The 23,592-nt window shown below is 43.0% G+C and overlaps 1 protein-coding gene across 9 annotated transcripts in view; it reads left to right on the plus strand.

Annotated features, from left to right (window-relative positions):
* The first annotated feature begins 9,057 nt into the window (after positions 1-9,057).
* dennd1a (DENN/MADD domain containing 1A) overlaps positions 9,058-23,592 on the plus strand; it is a 147,529-nt gene continuing 132,994 nt past the window's right edge. For 5 of the 9 annotated variants that reach the window (XM_049738645.2, XM_049738649.2, XM_049738650.2 and 2 more), the window contains exon 1: positions 10,327-10,460. Coding sequence is in view for 1 of the 9 variants with exons in the window: in XM_049738648.2 (XP_049594605.1) it covers positions 10,444-10,460 (17 nt within the window). In the remaining 8 variants the exon portion in view is untranslated. Of the gene's footprint in view, positions 10,461-23,592 lie in introns of all 9 variants that reach the window. The other 4 variants (XM_049738647.2, XM_049738654.2, XM_049738648.2 and 1 more) reach the window with 3 other exon arrangements.

The raw sequence follows: 23,592 nt of genomic DNA on the forward strand, positions 1-23,592 counted from the left end.
TTCGCCAAACTTGGCCGGACTTCCAGGGGAAGAGGCCGAATTTTCACTTGTGGTGGCCGACACGGGGAACCAGCCGAGGCGGACACTTTACGGCGGTTGAGTCGTTGGCACTTAGAAAATATTCGCCAAACTTGGCCGGACTTCCAGGGGAAGAGGCCGAATTTTCACTTGTGGTGGCCGACACGGGGAACCAGCCGAGGCAGACACTTTACGGCGGTTGAGTCGTTGGCACTTAGAAAATATTCGACAAACTTGGCCAGACTTCCAGGGGAAGAGGCCGAATTTTAACTTGTGGTGGCCGACATGGGGAACCAGCCGGGGCGGACTCTTTATGGCGCAAGAGCCGTTGGCACTTAGAAAATATTCGCCGAACGCTGTCAGGATAGAGAAGACCAAGAAGATGCCCTTTATGACGACAAACTAAACGAAAACGAATGGAACGAGCTTTTCGGAAGTAGCGACGATGAAGACGAATTTTGAACTCTATGTACCGGCAATCACTTTATAATTATAATTTGTAGTTTCTTAACTAAAGATAAACCAGTTTCTAAGAGTGTTCATTGTTGTTAGTCTCTCTCGGCGCGTAATATCACAGGGTCATGAAGTAAATAATATTTAAAATGGCGTATAGATCGCTCGCTACAAACTCGCGAATTTGAACACATTTCGTCAATAAATTTCGCATATTTCTGATTGAATTTTGAAGTTTAATATAATGCAACAATTGAGCTCGACTTATACAAAGGATATATCATAAAATCGTAAATTTCCGTCGAATTTTAGGGGGTCAACTTATACACCAAGTCGACTTATACACCGGCAAATACGGTATATCTATTTGAACTAGTCCTGGGCTAACATGGGACCTTGGGTACCATAATTCTTGCCATGGAGTGGAAATGTGTGTTGGTATGATAGAAATTCCTGAATCCTTGAAAACCCATAGTATGACTTGAAGAACAACCAGAAAGTAAATGAGTAACTAAATAAAACAAAAATAAACTAAAGCTAATATTAATTTAAAAAAAAACAATGAATTAAAATAAATGTGGTCCATCCTACATGTGTTTTGCCCTTTTAGGGGCAGTGTGGGCACTAATTACAAGATTACGACTAGATCCTTTCGGCATTTTGTTTCCCACAATGAATTCCCCCCTATCTTGGTAGAAACAATCAAAAATCAAATCATAAGATTTTGGCTGTAGCTACCCAAGCGTATGCAGCAGATCATGCAGAAAAACACTAAAAACGATTAAAGTGTGAATGACAGAATGTGGGCACGGTTCTGGTTGTCTATGTATGTAATACATATATAGATAAAAATGTTTCAATTATATAAAATATATTTAGAACTATAAAATGCAATTTCTGGAGAAATTGCGTGTGAAGGTGAAGAAACTGAATAATTTCTGGGGGAATGCTGCAGAAAGATGTTGGAATGAGTTGAATTACTTGAGAAATGTACAAACCGGATTCGGTTGAAGTTGGAAAATTGTGTAAAATGTAAATAAAAACAAAATACAATGATTTGAAAATCCTTTTCAGCCTATATTCAATTGAATACACTACAAAGACTAATGCTCAAACTCATAAACTTTATTTTATTTTTCAAACAATAATTAACTTAGAATTTCATGACTGCAACACGTGCAGTAGAAGTTGGGAAAGGGCATGTTTACCACTTTGTTACATCACCTTTTTTTGCCACCTTTCCCAATGAAGGAATGGGGTCGAAATACAAAAAGTCCTGCCTAGCTACAAAAACAGATATGCTCAAACCTTATTGAATAAAGTACATAAGCAGACAAGTATATTCACATATTAAATCAATAAAAGAAACATTTTAAGCATATAATTATACCTACACACCAAATCAATAAAGAAGACATAACTAGACATTTTTGATAAGTGGTAATGAGAAAGGTTTTTATAACTTTATGATCTGATATATATTTCTGAGCACTTTGAAATAAATGTTTTTTGATATATTGCCTGAATAGCTTAATGATCCTTAAGGAATTGTTTAATGCATGCCTGATGATTTTCTAAATCACGGACACTGCCAAAGTCGTCTAAAAATGTTCAGTACTTGATTGTATCTTCTGTTGACTAATGCTAGACGCCAGTTTTCGATTACTACTGAACGTTCTGGACAGAGGGAAATATTTTGCCTAACAAAGAAAAGATATGGTTGAAAGCATGATTAAACTAAGAATATAATGACGTAAGCAAGCACATGGAGATCAAAAGAACAAACAAACAAAAACATGGTAAGTGGTGAGTACAAACTTTGCATAGTCAGGGAACATTAATAAATTGATGATGTCACAGCCAAAAGCTCACATAATTACGTACAAAATGACAAAATTGAAAGAATGATGAATGGATGAGGTGCGACAGTGTATGTGCAAGAATGGAGGAGAATGTTCACAGGAAGGTCACTTGGAGATAAAACCAGCAGGTGCCAGAGGGAGACAGCCAAGCCAAAGATGATCGTCAAGGCTGAAAGACAGAAAACAAAAGCCCCCGCACATCGAATCGCCCATAATCAGCACCCAACCCCATGGAACCAGCTCTCACCGACCCAGCACCCACTCCCATGGAATCAGACTCTCCTGCGAACTTGCCCCGCCCCAAAGACTCATCACCAATCAAACTCAGCATGCACAACTGAATATAAGCTGACCAAAGAACCTTGAACATTGCCTTTTCTGAATGGAGACTTTCTGCTCTTGAAGGGCCCTTAACCACTTGGGGTGTCATTGTCTCCGATTACGCCGGGTCGTTTCTGATAAACAAGCTCAGTGCTTCCACTAATTCAACGGAATGGTGAGTTTTATTTTCATGTCGTTGATATGTACTTGTTTTAATGCCAGTCGTATCATTTTATTTGATCGTATTCATATATTTATTATGAATGTATTATTTATTTATAGAAATGTATGATTTATTTATATAAAGGCCGGTCTGTGAAAATATTTCTGACACGTAACCGGTCCGTGGCGCAAAAAAGGTTGGGGACCACTGCTATATAAGACGCACCGGACTATAAGCCGCTGGGTTCAAAATTTGAGAAAAAAGTCACGGCTTGTAGTCCGAAATTTACGGTACTTTGAAGTAACAATAAATTTACTTTGCTATCCAAGCTCTACAGTGACTACCGTATTTTGCACTTAAAAATATTCCACAGGCCCATATAACGATATAAAATTATATATCAAATAACTATTATATAAGCAATAATATTATCAAACCATCTGTCACTCCAAATCATTAAATCCATCGATCGTCCTTTATGTCAACAATGCTGGCTGGGTGCGCGCCGCTGTCGGCGCTTGCACTTCAAACTATTCCACAGGCCCATATAACGATATGTAAATTATATATAAAATAATTATTATATAAGCAATAATATTATCAAACCAACTGTGTCACTCCAAATCATTAAATCCATCGATCAAATTCCTCGTCCTTTGTCAACAACGCCGCGCGTGCGCCCTGACGTCAGCCTTGTCATTATTCCATAGATCTAGTATATAACCATATTGTAGCGTAACAAAGTACAAGGAAAGACGTGGGTTTGGTAAACGGGTCTTTATTCAACAAAACAAGAGTTCAACGAGCCAACAACTACTGAACTGTAACGATAAAAACATATACAGTGGAGCCTCAGTTTTCGAACACAATCCGTTCCAGAAGGCTGTTTGAGAAGTGAATCATTCGAATTCCTAATCATATTTTCCCATTACAAATAATGGAAAAACCATTAATCCGTTCCAAGCCAAAACCCCCCCCCCCGCCTTTTTTAAGCATTTTTTCATTTTGCGGATCTTCGTTTATTGCGGGTGGTTCTGGAACCCATCTACTGCAATAAATGAGGGTATTAAATTTTTCTTTCAGGTTTATCATACTTTTACCCATACTTTTGCAAAAAAAAACCTTTTCCGTTAACAAAGCACCCAGTATGTCTGCTTCAAGAGTATGGGCGGCCTTGAAAGCATATACAGTCAAACCTTGGTTTTCGACCACAATTTCGTTCCAGAAGGCAGTTCGAGAAGTGAATCGTTCGAATACCGAATCATATTTTCCCATTACAAATAATGGAAAAAACATTAATCCGTTCGAAGCCAAAACCCCCGCATTTTTTAAGCATTTTTTCATTTGCGCATTTTTGTCCAACGAGCAACTGCAGCGCACCGCCGAACGCGCAACCGTAGCACGTCACCGACCGCGCAACCGTAGCACGTCACCGACCGCGCAACTGCACCGCGCTGGTCGCATTATTGTGACAGAGCCGTTGCTGAAATTTAGAAAATATTTTTAAAGTCCTGATGTACTTTCCAAAATTTAAGTGGACATGTTTGTTTTGTTTTGTTTGTTTATTTATTTCGAACATTTAAAGAAATACAAGAAAGAAAGTAACAATACTGAAAATAATAACTCCATAGTACAATAGAAAAGAAAGAAAAGGAAAAAAGAAAGAAAAAAAAACATTGCGTTATAAATTTTCACTTTATCATAAAAAATCTTATTTGTTCGAAAGGGAGTAGAAGGAAGCCTAGGCTTATCTAGCTCTACCCCTTGTAACCACGTTTGCTTGATTCCGTCAAGATTTGTCCATTATCAGATTTGTTAAAGATATACATATATATATATACATATACACATACATACATACATACATACATACATACATACATACATACATATAGATATTATACATACACACACTTATACATACATACACCTCCTTTAGATAAATACAAAAGCAGTTTAAACACCTCACAGCATGCTACGGTATCCCATCAGTATTTTGCCTTTATACATTTTTTTAAACTGAGGTAATGAACTACAATTCTTTAGTTCGTCACTGCTGGCGTTCCATAATTCCACACCTTTAACTGTTATACAATGCAACTTTAAAGTTGTTCTCACCAAATCTCTTTTAAACATAAGTGTTCCTCTTAAATCATAGGTACTTTCCCTCCACTCAAACAACCTCATCACATCCTCCATCACATCATGCGCACATCAGTGCGCATGGAGCTTAATTTTGTCTGATTGCGCAACTGCAGCGCACATCAGTGCGCATGGAGCTTAATTTTGTCTGATTGCGCAACTGCAGCGCACCGCCGAACGCGCAACCGTAGCGTGTCGCCGACCGCGCAACTGCACCGCGCTGGTCGCGTTATTGTGACAGAGCGGTCGCTAAAATTTAGAAAATATTTTTAAAGTCCTAATGTACTTTCCAAAATTTAAGTGGACCTCAGTGCGCAAGGAGCTTAATTTGGTCCGATCGCGCAACCGCAGCGCACCGGGCGCTCAGTGTCGCATTGCTTTAGGAGCGTCTTTGTGTTTTAGGATGGCTTTACTGCTCCCACTTGCTTCCTTTGGAGGCATAATTAGAGTTGATGCAATCCTCAGAGTAACGAGACCGTAATAACGAACGGAGTCAGTTGGCATGCGGGTCCTCTCGGCTCATCTCGCGAGGTTTGACAACCGAATTTCGTCCGACATCCGAAGCAAAAAATCTTGAATTTTTTGTTCGAATACCGATTTGTTCCAGAACCGGGACGTTCGGATACCGAGGCTCCACTGTACAAGCTGCTACACGACATAAAATATATCAAATAACTATAACATAAATAGTTCACCGCCACACGGGCCCAAGCACCGGCGTGGACTTCCATCCCCGGAGGTGGCACTTCCAGCCACGGAGGTGAAAGAGAGCTCCGTCGAGTAGGACCGGGCGTGCGTAAAAGCCATGTCCGAGCCCCATCCACCATCCCCGGACAGCGACCCGGCTGAGCGCCAGCCCCCGACTTCCATCCACCAAGGTGAAAGAGAGCTCCGTAGAGTAAGACTGGGTGTGCGTAAAAGCCATAATAGTTTTTCAAACCTTCTGTTAAAAGAAAATTTCTGGAGTCCTACATAAAATATGGATTTATCGCCACAGGTGACTCAGACGTGCCAAGCCCACTCTGCATAATATGTGACAACAGGCTTGCTAATGAGGCAATGAAGCCTTCAAAACTGCTTCGGCACATGGAGATCAAACATCCTGCATTAAAAGACAAATCTTAACCACTTCGGGTGTCATTGTCTTTGATTATGCCGAGATGGGACCGGCTCGTTTCTGAGAAACAAGCTCAGTGCTCCCACTAATTCAACGTAATGGTGAGTTTTATTTATATGTCGTTTATACTTGTTTTCAAGCCAATTGTTATACTTGTTTGTCTGTTGTGAGCCATGTCTTGTCACCGTGGGATAGGGGGGAACGAAATTTCGGTTTCTTTGTGTGTCTTTGGCATGTGGAGAAATTGACAATAAACCTGACTTTGACTTTGACTTTGATTTGATTTCATCGTATTTATATATTTATTATACATGTATTACTTACATATATATAAATGTATTATTTATTTATATAAAGGCCAGTCCACGAAAATATTTCTGACACGTAACCGGTCCGTGGCACAAAAAAGGTTAGGGACCACTGATGTAGGGCACTTCTTGTTGAAATAAGGTCACGTCTAGTTTATTTGGGGCACTTCTGGTTTAATTCCGGTTTATTTGGGGTCACTTCCGGTTTTAAAAGATAACTTCCGGTTTATTTGGGTCACTTTCGGTTTGATTTAGGTCACTTCCGGTTTGATTTGGGGCACTTCCGGTTTGATTTGGGGATTTTCTGGTTTAATTTTGGGCACTTCCCGTTTAGCTGAGGTCACTGCCGGTTTATTTGGGTCACTTCCGATTTAAAAAGGTCACTTCTGGTTTGATTAATGGCAGTTCTGGTTTACCTGAGGTCACTTCCGGTTTATTTGGGGTCACTTCCGGTTTGATTTGGGGCAGTTCCGGTTCATTCTGAGTTCATTCAGGGGCGTCAAGGGTTGAATTGTGTAAGCATAGTAGAAGTGGGGGTGAAGGGGGTGAATATGGTAAGCATAAGGTGAACAAAGTGAATGAAGTTGGAATGGGTTAAATCGGTTGAAAAATGTAGAAATACGTCATGATGGCGCCGCGGATGGCCGCCACGGTGAGTCGCTCTCTGTTACTTTGTCTTATTTTGTGGGTTTTCTGGGTCCTCTGCTGTCCATCCCGGATCACTTTTACCAGAGAAGCGCTGTTAAACATTGGACAGTCTTCTCCTGGTATTTTCTCTCCTGTTCTCTTTGATCCAGACTGTTTGATGGAGATATTAGCCGGAGCGGCCGTGCTATACAAGCTAACACGTCGAAGACGATGTGGCAAATTCGCCAGAGCCCTCGTAAAGCTGAGGCAGAGAGGGTTCCGTTCTGCCCTACCATTAATTCATCTGGCGAATGTCCGCTGCCTGGCGAACAAGATGGACGAACTGCTGCTCCTCACTTCAAGGAAAACGGACTTCAGCAGATCCGCCGCGCTGCGCTTTGTTGAAACGTGGCTTGATGTACGCACCCCCACCACGCTGTGGAGCTAGCTGGGTTTCGGCTAATGTGTGCAGACCGCAGCACGAAGCTCCCCGGAAAATCAAAGGGAGGAGGTGGTCTCTGTTTCTATATTAATGAACATTGGTGTACTGATGTCACGTGTTGAAAGAGTCTTGCAGCCCTCTCCTAGAAACACTTTTCATAAACTGCCGGCCGTTCTAGTCACCACGGGAGTTCTCCTCGATCGTCATGGCAGCTGTTTACATTCCACCACACGCACGTGCGATTGAAGCCATGCAGATGCTGGCTGACCAGGTGACAGACATGGAGAAACTTCTACCAAATTCACTAATCATTGTTCTGGGTAATTTTAACAGGGCGAACCTCGCACATGAACTCCCCAAATACAGACAGCACATAACGTGTCCCACCAGAGGGGCACAGACACTGGACCACTGCTACACCGTAATAAAGGATACATACCACTCTGTGGCTCGTGCAGCTTTAGGACTCTCGGACCACTGTCTAGTTCATCTGACTAAGACCTTCTGCACGTACAACAACGACAAACCTTGGTTTACACCAAATCCCAGGAGGCTGCGCAAAGTCAAGGAGGAGGCCTACAGGAGTGGTGACCGGGACCTGTTCAAGCAGACCAAAAACACACTGAACCGTGAGGTCAGGAAAGCCAAGAGGTGTTACGGGGAGAGCCTGGAGAGACACCTCTCTGCCAATCCTGATCCCTCAACAGTGTGGAAAGGTCTGCAGAGTATCACAGGCTTCAAGAAACCAACCCCCTGTCCTGTGGAGAACCCAAGGCTTGCAAACTAGCTAAACAGGTTCTACTACAGGTTTGAACGGTCCTCCCACACAACAGAACCTCCTGCAACACAATCAACATACTCACCTCCCCCCACAACCGCTCTGTCCACACCTCCATCACCGTTGTCACCTACTCTCTCTCTTGCAGAGGCCGCGCCCGCACTCTAGATCCGCGAGGAGGAAGCGCGCCAGATGTTCCGGACACAAAAGATCAGGAATGCACCGGGCCCAGATGGCATGTCACCTTCCTGCTTGAAAGTCTGTGCTGAACAGCTGGCACCTACCTTTGCACGGATCAACCGTTCCCTGGAGCTGTGTGAGGTGCCCTCGTGCTTCAAGAGCTCCACCATCGTACCGGTGGCCAAGAAGCCTGCCATCACAGGTTTGAATGACTATAGACCTGTCGCCCTGACATCTGTGGTCCTGAAATTTTTTGAGAGGTTAGTGTTGAACCACCTGAAGGATGTCACTACTGCCTACTGGGCAAACAGGTCGGTGGACGATGCGGTCAACATGGGACTGCACTACATCCTGCACCACCTGGACACCCCAGGAACGTACGCCAGGATTCTGTTTGTGGACTTCAGTTCGGCGTTCAACACCATCGCTCCTGGCATCCTCCAACAGAAGCTCATCCAGCTTGCGGTGCCTGCCTCCACCTGTCAGTGGATCACCAGCTTCCAGACCAACAGGAGACAGCGTGTGAGGCTGGGGACCATCATATCTGACACCTGGACCACCTATACTGGCGCCCCTCAGGGGTGCGTCCTCTCCCCACTGCTCTTCTCTCTCTACACCAACAATTTCTCTTCAGGTGACTCTCCTGTGAAGCTCCTGAAGTATGCAGAGGATACCACTCTCATCGGACTGATCCGGGACAGTGACGAGACTGCGTACAGACAGGAGGTGGAGCGGCTGGTCCACTGGTGCAGCAAAAAACACCTGGAGCTGAACCTGCTCAAGACTGTGGAGATGACAGTGGACTTCAGGGGAGACCCTTCACCACTTTCACGCCTCACTATCTATCCGCAGTAATACTATTCTCTCGACAGACACCTTCAAGTTCCTGGGAACCACGATCTCTCGGGACCTGAAATGGACCAGCCACATAGACTCTGTCCGGAAGAAGGCCCAGCAGAGTTTGTACTTTCTGAGACAGCTCAGGAAGTTCAACCTGCCACAGGAGCTGCTGAAGACCTTCTACACTGCCATCATCCAGTCTATCCTCTGCACCTCCACCACTGTCTGGTTTGGATTGGCCACCAAACAAGACAAGCACAGACTGCAACGGACAATCAGGACTGCGGAAAAGATAATCGGGACCAACCTCCCATCTATCCAAGACTTGTACCTGTCCATGACTAGGAAACGTGCAAGTAGCATCTCTACAGACCCTTCTCGCTCAGGTCACAGTCTGTTCGAACTATTCCTCTCCAGACAGCGTTACAGAGCGCCGTATGTCAAAACCAGCACACAGACACAGCTTCTTCCCCCAGGCTGTCGCTCTGATGAACTCACACCACTCATAGAGTCTCAGAGACATCACTGGGCAATAACATCCTGTTCTTGCCACTTAAATGTTGTTAGTCACTAAAATGTTGGACAGAGGCTGAGATCAACCGGAGTCAAATTCCTTGTTTGGCATGCACAAATTTGGCCAATAAAGCTGATTCTGATTGTAAGTAGAGGTTTCACTGTACCAAGAACTGGGAAAGAACAGGTTGAAAGGTGAAAGGTATCCCTAATAGATGCTGTTTTCATTCTCGATGGAAAAATGCCAGTTATGAAGGACAAGTTACAAATATTTTAATTTATGGTTTTTACTAAGCTTTGTGAGTCTTTCATTGCTATTATTCATTTGCCTTTGTGTTTTCCGACATGCTGATTTTATATCTTTCTATGTACCTGAGCTTGTAATTTTCTGCAAGGTATTACACGGTGTTTTGTAGATTCTTACAGAAAGGATGAAAACGAACTGTACCGGACTACCTCCTAGTCACGCGACTTTTCTTTCTTAGGTTTATGGAAGTTGTAGTTTGTCTCACGAGAACAGTGTGTATAGCGTTATTGGCTACTCTACTGCAGTAAACCTCAACTCCCACAATCCATTGCTCGACACTGTGCGTTTGTTTCCTTCTCCGTAACGTGTCAGAAATATTTGCTTTGGATTCCGTTGTATTCTCCTGCAAGTAAATGTGTTCCGGACCCAAAGATGGAATCAAGAATCAAGTAAGAAATATTTGCTGTTACATTATTAACATCGGTGGTTCCGTCAGCTTTTTTTTTTTTTTTTTTTTTTTTTACAGTGAGTAGTCGCCTCAAATACGGACAGTTCATGGCCGTGACACTGAAGCAGCTGTGTTCTCTAAAAATGACACTGGAACAGCCGCGCTCTCAAAAAATTAACTAAAAACAACTAACAACATCGCTGTGTTCGTCACTGCACTTTTGGGAGATAATTTCATTGACGTCAGCTCTCGGTCATTTGGAAAAACGATAAGATACCATGTTCTGTCAATGACATCCGGAATACAGGACTGCGTTGTATTGAAATTACCGGAGTTGAATAAATAGCTCTTAAGTGTGTTATGAAGGTAATTTGTAATAATTATGAATACATTTTCACGTAAAGTATTCACGAAGGCGACTTGCTGCGTCTGTCCAAGTTGCTTTCTTAACTGTACAGCGTAATTGAAATGGTATTTTTCAAGAATACTGTTTTTTTTTTTTAACAGCGATGTTATGGGTCAATCCCAAATAGTAACAAACCCCAAACGCCAAGATTCAAGAACGTCAAAGACAATTGTAGAATGTCTTTGTGTGTACTATTCTTGGACTAGCTGCTATCTTGCCAAATGAATTTGCCGCAACTAATGCAAAAACGTAATCCTCTGTCACTTAATGTTAATTTGTTTAAGTGAGACTCTTGACCTCCTAAAATGTGGGAACTGTTTATTTCTACAGCAACCTTAAGCCTTCTATTCATCGAGTCTTTTAATTCTTCATTGACTATCAGCATTTTGTGGAGCGGCACCCAGAGCCACCCACAGAAACTGGTCAGAGTAGAGATGAAATTATTGATGAACCGTGATTAAAAAATAAATAAATCCTAAAGCGACAATAAAGTGAGCCCACATTGGCACTTATGTGCTAGGACAGTATTAAAAATTATTTTAATATTTTCTCCCTGAAAAAAAAACCCCTCAGAAGTGATATAATGGTATTTTGGGTGGAGTCTGCTTGATTTGACTGCCTGACTACGTCACAGAAGGAAGCTATCACAGTTTGACTCGGTTAAATTTTCCAGCGACAGCTATTTCTACGTATGACTCCTTCAACATATCACAAGCATTAGCCTCTCCGTGGCTAATTCAAGAGCAAAAAATGAGAACCGTAACCTCGCAATTTTTTTTGCATCCACTTACAAGCCAATTTTTTACTTCCGAACCGATGCACCAACCTCCCCCTCTTGTCTTTTCTCCTATGCCTTGCCATTCCCTGTTCGTCTCGCCGCTTAGCAATGTAAAACAAGTAGTGCATTCAAGTATGTCTCCTAAGACTACCGAAACTCGAAATCATAAAGGACCATGGTGAATGCATTCGTGTCGTCGATTTCAGGAAGGTGTATGGCCGGTGTTGTGCCAAAGAAGGTATCCCCGTGAAAAGCCCCTGCTGCAGGAGTGCACACGCATTGAGTGAAAGGCGAAAGCCATTGCCATGCATGCGGCAGACAGTACTGGCTTGTTTTCAATAAAAACATGAAAAAAACACTTTTGTGTTTGTCAATTTCCATCTTTAAAAGCTTGGTTTCTTTTTTTTTTTAAGTTGTCCCTCAGAGTTCTGCGAGGTGCGTTCACAGTCGGAAAACCCATGAATTGTACCAAATTGGAAGAAGTATGTGTAAGCGTACAATAATTTATTAGCTTGATTTTTCCCCGCTCCCCAAGCAAAGTTAGGTCAAGAATAAAGTAACATTTATTTTTTGTTATAAAGGTTTGAAAAATAAAAAAATAAAATTTGTTTTGGTTTTCTGTGTGTTACACAGAGTACTAAGGCAAAAAGTGTGACTGTTGGGGAGGCAATGTCAAATTTTCATTTTACCGAAGCTCGGGGCACCGGCCAGAACGCCACTTCATGGCCAGGATGCTGGGAAATGTTAGGTAGGGCAAGATGGTGGAATAAGGAAAAATTGACTTTTGCACTTTATCCAGCATTCAAGTAACAGACAAAATAGAATTCCAAGTAAGGCTGAAATTGGGGTATCTACACTGTTTGGTGGTGGCCAGTAGTGTCCAATGTCCAATCAGGTGAGCTATTACAGGTTTGGGTTGGTGTTTTGATATCTGTGAGGGCCGACAGGCAGGTATGTATGGGTCTTTGAATGTGAATTTGGGATTTATTTATGGAATTATTAGTGTGTGTTAGAGTCGTGCTCACTCTAACTTAATTTTGCAAGAACCACATTGGAGACAGTATGCCCTTTTTAAGCACCTGCAAGTGGAGAGTCATTCGTCGCTGTGCGTACAGCGATGATCAAACGAGGTCTGACTCGGGCCTCTTGCAAGAGCATTTTTATTGAGAGAAACAGGGTGGGGGTGAGAGTGGAGGTGAGAGTGGACAGGATGGGGTTGAAGCCCCTGACCTCTGAAGACAGGACAAGTTAGGTTATTTATTACAGGTTACATTCCAACATAAGCATAGGATCAAACTAATCTAGCTAGGTTATTTATTACAGGTTACATTTCAACATAAGCATAGGATCAAACTAATCTATCAACCCTAACAGTGTGGTTTCTGGACCAGAGACCAATAGCACGTCACCCACTATTATTAAAAGTTTGATACAAGACACTCAAACAGGCTAAACAAACCTAAATATATACTGTCCCATAATGGAGCGCAAGCTAGCCTTAGCGTCACGGCACCAAAATGTTAGAGTGGTGCTCACTCTAACTTATTTTTGCAAGAACCACACGGGAGACAGTATGCCCTTTTTAAGCACCTGCAAGTGGAGAGTCATTCGTCGCTGTGCGTACAGCGATGATCGAATGAGGTCTGACTCAGGCCTCTTGCAAGAGCACTTTTATTGAGAGAAACAGGGTGGGGGTGAGAGTGGATGTGAGAGTGGACAGGATGGGGTTGAAGCCCCTGACCTCTGAAGACAAGACAAACTAGGTTATTTATTACAGGTTACATTGCAACATAAGCATAGGATCAAACTAATTTAGCTAGGTTATTTATTACAGGTTACATACCAACATAAGCATAGGATCAAACTAATCTATCACCCCTCACCACTCGAAACGGCTCTCTTATCCTGACACTCAGCGATGATGTCCAAAGCTCCCATGCAGTTTCCTCCTGGAGAGCAGTCGTCGTTAAAGCATTTGTGGGTCTTGTTACCTTGGATGTAACATGTGTAGCTGTCTCTCTGTGTAGGCCACTTGCGGCGATGTTCGTCCTTTAACAGTCACATTGATATTTGTCCAGAAAAGCTGATCACAGGTACCGTTTGCAAGTCCAGGGCGGGAAGGGTCGGCATCACTGACTGTGACAGCACGGTGTTGATATCCAACTCCTCCCATGGATGCCATACATTTCACTTCAGTGACATTCATTGCTCTGGCCTCCAAGTGAACTTGTGTGGAGGAAGGGGGGAGTTTCGAACACACATAACATCCCTCCTGTGTGTGAGCTCTCACAGTGAACTTTACATACCTGTACCAAGCGTTCGTTTCGTATGGGTTTCTGGGGTCCCATGACCAGTCCTCAAGGTTCTCATCATGTGACCATCTTTTTCCACGGTCAACATTGTCACTTGGTCTGTTCAGATGAGTCCATAGACCATAGCACGCTCCAACCACAACACAGCAGAGGATCCACCTGGCATGTGGAGCCCAGTTGCTGGAGTGGGGATCGTTGTTCGCTTCACCAACATTGAGACGCCCCACCCTAAACGATGAGGCCCCTTTGTAGTTAGACTTCCCCACCACTCCGAAATGAGGGGTCCAGCACTCCCTGTAGCTTGCAGTGGCTGAGGTGAATCCAGCTGGGCCGTTCAGCGATCTTCACTGCGGTGGGGGTAGTCAGCAAGACTTGGAATGGTCCCTCCCACCGTGGGCTGGCCCAGTTCTTTCTTTTGATGACTTTGATGTAGACCCAGTCTCCTGGCTTGATGGGGTTGTCGACCTGTGAGGATGAAAGATCAGGCGGCAGTAAATTTGCATTTGACACATCTGTCAGTCTGAGCGTTCTGATCATGTAATCTGCCAAGGACTATTCTTCATCTGCCTTTTGCAAATCTGCAGGGAACACAGGTAGTCTATATGGCCTCCCGTGGATGATTTCAAAAGGTGTTAACCCTTCTGAAGTGGGAGTGATTCTCATATAGAGCTTCACTAAGTCTAGGCACTCTGGCCAAGATCTGCCTGTTGTTTCCATGCATTTTTTCAACCTGCTTTTGATAGTAGCGTTTGCGCGTTCAACCAAGCCAGCGCTCGAAGCGTTCCAAGCACAGTGGTTTTTTAACGTTATCCCAAGGTGTACAACCATGTTCTGTACAACTTGGTTCATAAAGTGTGGACCATTGTCACTGTAAATGGTTTGGGGGATGCCATGACTTGGTATGATGGCTTTGCAGTTGGCTTTTGCCACTGTTAAGGCATCTGCACGTTTAGATGGAACTATTTCCACCCATTTGGAAAATGCATCAATCATCACTGGGCAGTATTTGTGAGGTCCACTTTGTGTGAGTTCAATAAAATCCATATGCAGGATTTGAATTGGGTAAGACAGTTTGGGAAATGAGCCTCTCTTAGGCTCATGTTTCCTTGTGGATTATGTTTCACACAAACAGGACATGCTTTACAACAATTTTTCAAGTAAGCATCTAAACCAAAGGTAGTGAATTGTTGATGTATGATGAACCTCATCCCTCCTGTCGACACATGGCAAGGCCCATGTGTCGCAATTGCCGCTGCCTTAAAAAGTGATTTTGATAAAACAGGTTTGTCATTGATGCGGTGGATATTATCTGCATCCAGTATTGCACCTTTTGTTGTCCACATTCGTTTTTCCACCATTGGAGCATTGCTTTGCATGTCTATCAGTATAGTTTTATCTATGAGCTGCGTGTCCTCTGAATCTATTAAAAAAAATCATGGCCATGTTTCCCTGCTGCTGCTTCTTTAGCAATTTTGTCTGCTAATCTGTTTCTACTTGAGACTTCATCTGTGCCTGTGGTGTGAGCAGCACATTTACACACACCTAGTTTAGCAGGTAAAAGGATGGCCTGCAACAAGTCTTTTAACAAGGAGGCTTACCGGTTGTTGTCATCCCTCTGCACTCCCATTGTTTTGCAAAATAGAACCGAGTAGAAAATGCATACTGACTCTGTGTATACAGTGACTTCTTTATCTTCTGCCAATTGACAAGCTCTTGTTAGTCCAATTAGCTCAGCAGCCTGTGCTGACCTGTTGTATGCATGCTCCTCTGCTTCAACAATCTGGTTTGGCAATTTCACAATTGCATAACCACTTTGATTGTTTCCTTTAGGATCCTTTGAACATGATCCATCCACAAACCACTTTTCCCCCTCGTCAAGTGGCGTGTCACTTAAATCTTGTCTGGGCAGCTATAGGTGTTCTGTAGCATCCAAACAGTTATGTGGGGTTCCATCCCCTGGCAGCGGGATCAATGTTGCTGGGTTAAGGACTTTGCACCTCTTTATCACAATGTGTGGTTGTGACAGAAGTGTAGCAGTGTAGGATAGGTTTCTAGCAGGTGACAAAAAGTTCATTTTGCTTTGCAGTAGCAACACATCTACAGCATGCGGAATTAGCAGCTCCATTTTGTGGAAGAGAACCACATCTGCGGATAGTGTCACTACAAGCGTTGTCGCGCATACTGCTTGGACACAGTCTGGTAAGGATTGAGCCACTGGATCCAATTTTTTGGAATAAAATGCAATTGGTCTCAGTTTCCTGCCAGCAACACTGAGGTCATAAAACCATTCCTGCAGTCTGCTGTTTGCACAAAGGTTTTATTGTAGTCTGGTAAGATAAGGGTTGTAGTTTCCATCAGAGCCTGTTTCAGTACTACAAAAGCATCATCCGCTACAGGTGTCCATATTATTTTTTCTGTCATTGCCATGGGGACTCCATGCACAATATTCAGCAGCGGTTGCGTCTTTTCTGCATAATGTGGGATCCATGCTCTGCAGTAATTGCAGAGCCCCAAAAATGACATCATTTGTTTTTTTGTTTCAGGTTTCGGTGCATCTGCAATGATTTGCTTTCTGGTTTTCTGTATCTGCCTTCCAGCAGCTGACAAAGTGTGACCTAAATAGTTCACTTCCTGTCTGACCCATTGTAGTTTGTTTTTGCTTACTTTATTCCCTGTTTTGCAGAGATAGTGTAACAAAGCTAAGGAGTCTTCCTTGCAAGCAGCTTCAGTTTCAGAGGCTATCAGGAGATCATCTACATAAACTAGAAGTTGGCTTTTGTTTGACATTTGAAAATCAGCCAAACAGGCCATGATAGCTTGAATGAAAATAGTTGGACTATCAGCAAATCCCTGTGGCAATCTGGTGTACGTATAACTTTGTCCTTTAAAGGTAAACGCAAACCAAAACTGTGAATCTGGGTGGATTGGCACTGAGAAAAATGCAATGCTAAGATCAGTTACTGTGAAAAACTTCTGGTTAGGCTTCAAAGTGTTTAGAAGTGTGTGTGTGGGTCAGGCACATTAGGTGCTCTTGTCTGCACTGCATCATTTACTGCTCGTAAATCTTGTATCATTTGCCAATCAATTTTATTGGCCTTTTGGACTGGGAAAATAGGAGTGTTGTAAGGAGAATCCGAGCACTTCCTAATGATTCCTCCTGTCAAAAGATCATTTATAACAGGGGCAATCCCATTTATTGCCTCATGTTTTAAAGGATATTGCTTAACTCTTGGACGCCACTCTGATCTTGGTTTGATCTGCACAGGGGGAATGGATGTTAAAAGTCCTACATCAGATGGGTCCTTTGTCCACAGTTTTTCAGGAAGCTCAGCCAATTCCCTCTCCTCCATCTCAGTCAAACAAACATTAACTAGTCAGGGGAGCACATAAGTGCATGCCCTTCCAAAAGCCACTTCACACACTGTTTGCTTCCACATGTCACAACTGGTACTGTAGCTCCACCCATCACCTATGTCCTCATAATCAGTGACAGATCCGGCAAGTTTAATTCGGCAACCCACATCTGCCCATGTTATACTGTGAGGTTTAAGCAATGAAATGTGGGGTACAGCCGACAACTTGTATTTGTCTTTCTGAGGAGCGGGCAGGAGCACAGCAGCAGCTGGAAATGACCTGCGATCAGTGTACAGAGCAGTGATTGTCAAGGTTACTTCTGTGTCACTGAGAAAACTTTCAATATATTCATCTTGTGGATCAGTGAGAATTTTCATGGTGACATGTAATTGATTACAAATCATTTTTGATTCAGGTTGTGATAATTGTTTTGGAGCTTTACTGAGTAAACTGCTTGGTAGCTTGGAATTCCGTTCAGGATAGATGCCATAAGAACAGCAAATCTGTTCACTTGCTTGTGCAGCATATGAGTCTACATCTCTCACTCTACATGCTCGCATGCCATCCTTTACTGGAATTATTGCAATTTCCAACCGAGTCATCAGATCTCGTCCCACCAGGTTTATGGGACATTTTGGGGATAGGACAATCGAGACTGAAGCTATGACTCCCGTTTCATCATCTCTCACTACAACTGGATTGGAGATACTCTCCTTGTGTACCTGCCCATCAGCAGATTTCACCCAAATAGTGTTATGGGAGGCCTCTAGATTAATGACTTTAGTTTTTATTACGGTTTTACAAGCCCTGGTATCACACAAAAACTCTACATCACTTCCTCCAACGTTTAAGGTAACGTGTTTTTTCTTTTAATGCACTCAGAATGTCCCATGCTGTATGGACATCTACTATTTCTTCCTCTGTAGGAGCACAAGAGGTCAAAGGGGAGGAATCTAGTCATGCTGAAAATTTGGCTTTTCCTCTGCCTCTTCCTCCACCCCTTGATTGGTTTTGTTTTGCCTGACGACACTCTCTTGCAAAGTGTCCTCGTTTCCCACAGTTCCAACAGGTCTCTAAATCTGATGGGGATTTTGAATTATATGGCGGCCTGTGACCTTGTTGGCCTCTACCTCTTCCTCTGCCCCGCTGGGACTCTTGAAAGAAGACTGTTGCATCTTCATCTAGTTCATCATCATCATCATTGTCTAGATGAAATGCATCAGAACTTTTGCCTCTTCTGATAACTTTTTCAGCATGTCTGGCCCGCTGCATGGTCGTTGTAACACTAGCAGTGTCCACTTCCACCAAGTGTTTCCTCACCCAGTTGCCTATTTCAGGGCAGAAATTAGTGTGGAGTGCATTTTTAAGCTGTTGCTGATAAGCACTCTCAGCTGCATCATTGAATGGGATGCCACTATGCACCCTGAATTATTTTTCAAATCTCAAGCGAAAATCATCAGTATCTTCCCCAGGCTTGTGTTTTATTCCTGCTAAATGACCATAATTCGCTCGTCTTTGAAATATAGTTTGCACTCTTTGCACAAGATCATTCCATTGTGCTGCATACACCCCTCCCAATTGATTTCCCTCAACGGGATAGGGGAAAGGCCCCTGGTTATTTCTACCTGTATAATTTCCTCTAACCTTGGCCCAGTCTTTTCCCAAGGAAGACATAGCAGCTTCTCCTGCCTCATGCCCATTCAGTCTAAAGGAATGTATCATTCTAGCCATGTCTTCTGCCCATTTATATGGGTCTTCTGCAACAGGGGTAACCCCTTCAACTGCTTTTCTTGCCTCTTTCAAAGTCCATGGCCGAAAAACATTTGTATGTGGAGGGTAGCCTTCCCCTGCAATAGGGTTTGGCACCTGTATCATTGGGCACACATCAACATTGTCCAAATTTTGGGAAAATCTAGCAGCATTGATCATACTTCTTGTTCGCACAGGAGTTCTAATAATGTGACCCTGACCTTTTTTGCTGTTATATGGGTGAGGGAGCAGGTCTGTTAAACTTGGATACAAGTTTTGCATAGGAGCAGAAAGCTCCTCTTGCCCCTTTGCTTGAGCTGCACCTTCAGCTGCGGCTTGAGCTGCGGCCAGGACAGCACGCCTGCACACTGCGGCCTCATTGTCTTCCGGCCTGACAAACATACCCGCGGCCTCATCACTCTTCACCATTATAGTTTTTCTCTTTTGAATTTGTTCTCTTCTCTCTCTTGTGAAGCTTTCAACCACATTCTAGCACAATTGAATTCTCTCTGTTTTCTTTCCTTTCTCAGTCCCTTTGTCTTCCTAGCCACACTCTCCTCCAAAACATCAACCACTATCTTCCACATTTCAACTTTCAACTTCCCTTCTACTCCATACTTTTTCATCCACTTCGGCATGTATCGCATACAATTAAGAAATCTACTCGCCATCTACTTCTCAACTCCTTCAGGAGCTAGAGATTTATAGTTTTTATTTCCCATCTTAATTTGGTATTTTAGGTGTATACAATTTTTTCTTTCTTTGAGGATCCTCAATGCAGGTTTAAATTGACCTTTCTACAAATTCTCTTTGTAGTCAATTTATCCTACCAGTCACACTCGCAACCACACAAGTTTCATGCAAACAGCTTGGAAAAACGGACACACTAACCCTAACCCTAACCCTAACCCTAACCCTTCTTCAATTAAGAAAAAGAAGCTCTGTTTTTTTCTAGCCAGTTTCTTCCACTGGGAGTCAAACCCAAGCTGTTCTTTGGCCGGATAAAACGTGCAAAGAAAAATCTATGCTCTTCTTTGATTAACAAAAAAGAACCTTTGTGTTTCTTAGCATGTTCCTTCCACTGGGACTAACCCAAGCCCGATCCCTCAGCTTGGAAAAACAGACAAAGAAGAATCTACGCACTTCTTCGATGAACGAAAAAGAAGCTCTGCTTTTCTTAGCCTGTTTCTTTCCCCTGGGACTTAAACCCAAGCTATATCTCGTGCACCTCTACCTTTTACGCGTTTCACAACAACACAATCACACAACTTTAGGGCTTTAACTTACTTGTCCCCTGGTTTGTTGCACTGCCGGATCCCGTCAATCCACCTCTGTCAGACGAAGGCAGACCTAAGATGCTGGCCCAGCGAAGAATTTCCTTCCCAGGTCTTTCTTTACCAGGTCCGGCTAATGGACGCTGGCCCGTCGACAGTGTACAGCGTGTCGTCCTCCGTCGGCCAGATGGCGGGTATGAGAGAATCCGGGTCACGGCACCAAAATGTTAGAGTGGTGCTCACTCTAACTTATTTTTGCAAGAACCACACGGGAGACAGTATGCCCTTTTTAAGCACCTGCAAGTGGAGAGTCATTCGTCGCTGTGCGTACAGCGATGATCGAATGAGGTCTGACTCACGCCTCTTGCAAGAGCACTTTTATTGAGAGAAACAGGGTGGGGGTGAGAGTGGAGGTGAGAGTGGACAGGATGGGGTTGAAGCCCCTGACCTCTGAAGACAGGACAAGTTAGGTTATTTATTACAGGTTACATTCCAACATAAGCATAGGATCAAACTAATCTAGCTAGGTTATTTATTACAGGTTACATTTCAACATAAGCATAGGATCAAACTAATCTATCAACCCTAACAGTGTGGTTTCTGGACCAGAGACCAATAGCACGTCACCCACTATTATTAAAAGTTTGATACAAGACACTCAAACAGGCTAAACAAACCTAAGTATATACTGTCCCATAATGGAGCGCAAGCTAGCCTTAGCGTTAGCACACACAGACGGCAATAGGAAAACTTAATAGGTACTGAGAAAAAGATAATAAAAAACACATCGAATGGCAACATCACATGACTTGCACGGACGCACACTCTACAGACGCATTCAGGAAGGCACACACACAAAGACAAACTCTCAAAATCTTACACTCGTAACTGCCCGACAGACGGCCCGGCTCACTGGCAACTAGTGCTCTAGCTCATGCTCGCCATATGCGCCGCTAAAGCCAAACGAACCCAATTTAGCTGCCCAAAATCGCCCGCTGGAAACATGAAATATGAGTCTTGTTGTACAGTGACTTTTAGGATAGTCCGGCACGCATTATTTGCTTTTACATTGATTGCTTGGGCAAAAGTCGCTTCTACTTACAAACCCGATCGCGGAACCAATTACGTTATATTATTACGATATATTGCAAGTCAGTGTTTTTTTTTTTGCTTGCCAAGCACTTTCCACCTTCAGGATCAACATACTCAACTAACATCATGCATAGCATAGAATAGCATAGTAAAACCAAAGTGAGTCATAGTTGTGCATGAATCTCCTCTTTCACTGTGGTCCAGTACACAATATTAAAGCTTTTTAAACCCTCCCTAATACGTTTATGCTGAATAAACCTTACCCATTCCCACACTGTTCTGCGCATGTATTGTACCGTTACAGTAGTAAAAGAACAAACACATATGTTGTCATGTCCCAATTCCTCTTTCTTGGTGTAGTTCCTTTGCGCGTGGCCGGCGACCACGCTTCCCTCGTCAGTCACGTCTGCAGTGATGCAGATTGTTCATAGGCCCGCCCCGCCCTGCCCTATCAACGCTCATTGCCACTGTCCTGACTCCTGCGCCCCGGTGAGTTTCCTTCGTGCGCGGCAGGCTGCTGGACTATCTGCGCTTGTACTCTGTCAGCACATAGCACGGGGCGTGCCTCTGAGCAATAGCGTGTATTCAAACGCCATTCTCCCGTCACTTATGAAGCCGCAAAACAGCAAATCCCAGGGATGAGAATTTTCCGCGGATTTCCGTGTTTTTTTTCGTCGAAAGTATAATTTTCGTGAATCGTGTAAATCCGTAGAGAATTTTTTATTTTTTTTTTATATATGGGGGGAGGGGGATATGGAAGCGGCCGAACAACTTTAGCCTTGGCAACTCGCGAGCATCTTTTGGCACATATCAAGGCAAAATTAGTTAAGCTGTGAGTCCAAAAATCAGCTTGCCTCTGCAAACCTAACTCACTGGCAGCAGTGATGCGACAACATCCGCCTTATTTTCGGCAGCATTTTAGCGCTACTTTCGTCACATCATTTCCACTTGTTAACTTAACTTACGTTGAGAACTAGTGTTTTTACACCGCCGCAATGTAAATTTGCGATTGGGTTTTCATCACTTGAAGGCGAGTTATTTAGTTCAATAGATCTAGAGCAGACATGGGCAAACTACGGCCCGCATCCAGCCCACGGGGCCATTTAATCCAGCCCGCCAAACCTGAATAAATTGTATTATTATACTGTATTTTTCGGACTATAAGTCGCGTTTTTTTTCATAGTTTGGGGGGGCGACTTATACTCAGGAGCGACTTATATGTGAAATTCACAGATTTCTACTTGATCATTACCACATTACTTACTAGTATAGTTGATCACTTCACATGTTATTTTCACTTTAAACTGCATGAGGGCGCACTATGGCTGTGGAATAATTGGAGCGTCACTGACAATGAGTTCCAGTCATTGACTTCCAGAATCAGGAGATTTAATGATTTGAAATGGTATCATCTGAAAACGGCCTTCAAAATAAAGCACTCTACCTTAAATCAAAGCACGCCTGAATAACATAAATAACATGGAGCATTCTTAACACATAATGTAAATATCTTTTAGAACAGCTTTTATTATTATAACAATTTTAATAAAAAGGTACAAGTGTACATACTGTAAATGTTTTTTGAACTGTTTTATTATAACGATTTTTCCATAACAAGTTATAACACTCTTAAATGTGATTTTAGAACTCTTATTAATATATATTTTTTTTTATAAAATGGTACAAGTGTATGCACTGCAATTGTGTGGACACTCCCCGCCTTCTGCTGACGAGTGGGCAACATTTGTGCCATAATTCCTCAATTTAAAAGTTTTATTTTGAATCTTATTTTTTTTTAATTTTGAAAAAAAAATCACGATGTAGTGAAACCGCGATAAATGAACCGCGATGTAGCAAAGGATTACCTTAATTTGAACTGCAACTGACGACTAGTCCAGCGGCGCGGCGCACACGCGGCGTTGTTTACATAAAGAACGAAGGATTCGATCGATGGATTTAATGACGTGGAGTTACAGAGATAGTTTGATAAAATTTTTGTTTATAATTATATGGGCGTGTGGAATAATTTGAACTGCAACTGACGACGAGTCGGACGTAAGCGGTGCGGCGTACATGCGGCGTTGTTTACTTAAACGAAGACGGATTCGATCGATGGATTTAATGATTTGGAGTGACACAGATGGTTTGATGAACGTGTTATTTATGTT

Source organism: Syngnathus scovelli, chromosome 13, assembly GCF_024217435.2.
Source record: "Syngnathus scovelli strain Florida chromosome 13, RoL_Ssco_1.2, whole genome shotgun sequence".
NCBI classification, from domain to species: Eukaryota; Metazoa; Chordata; class Actinopteri; order Syngnathiformes; family Syngnathidae; genus Syngnathus; species Syngnathus scovelli.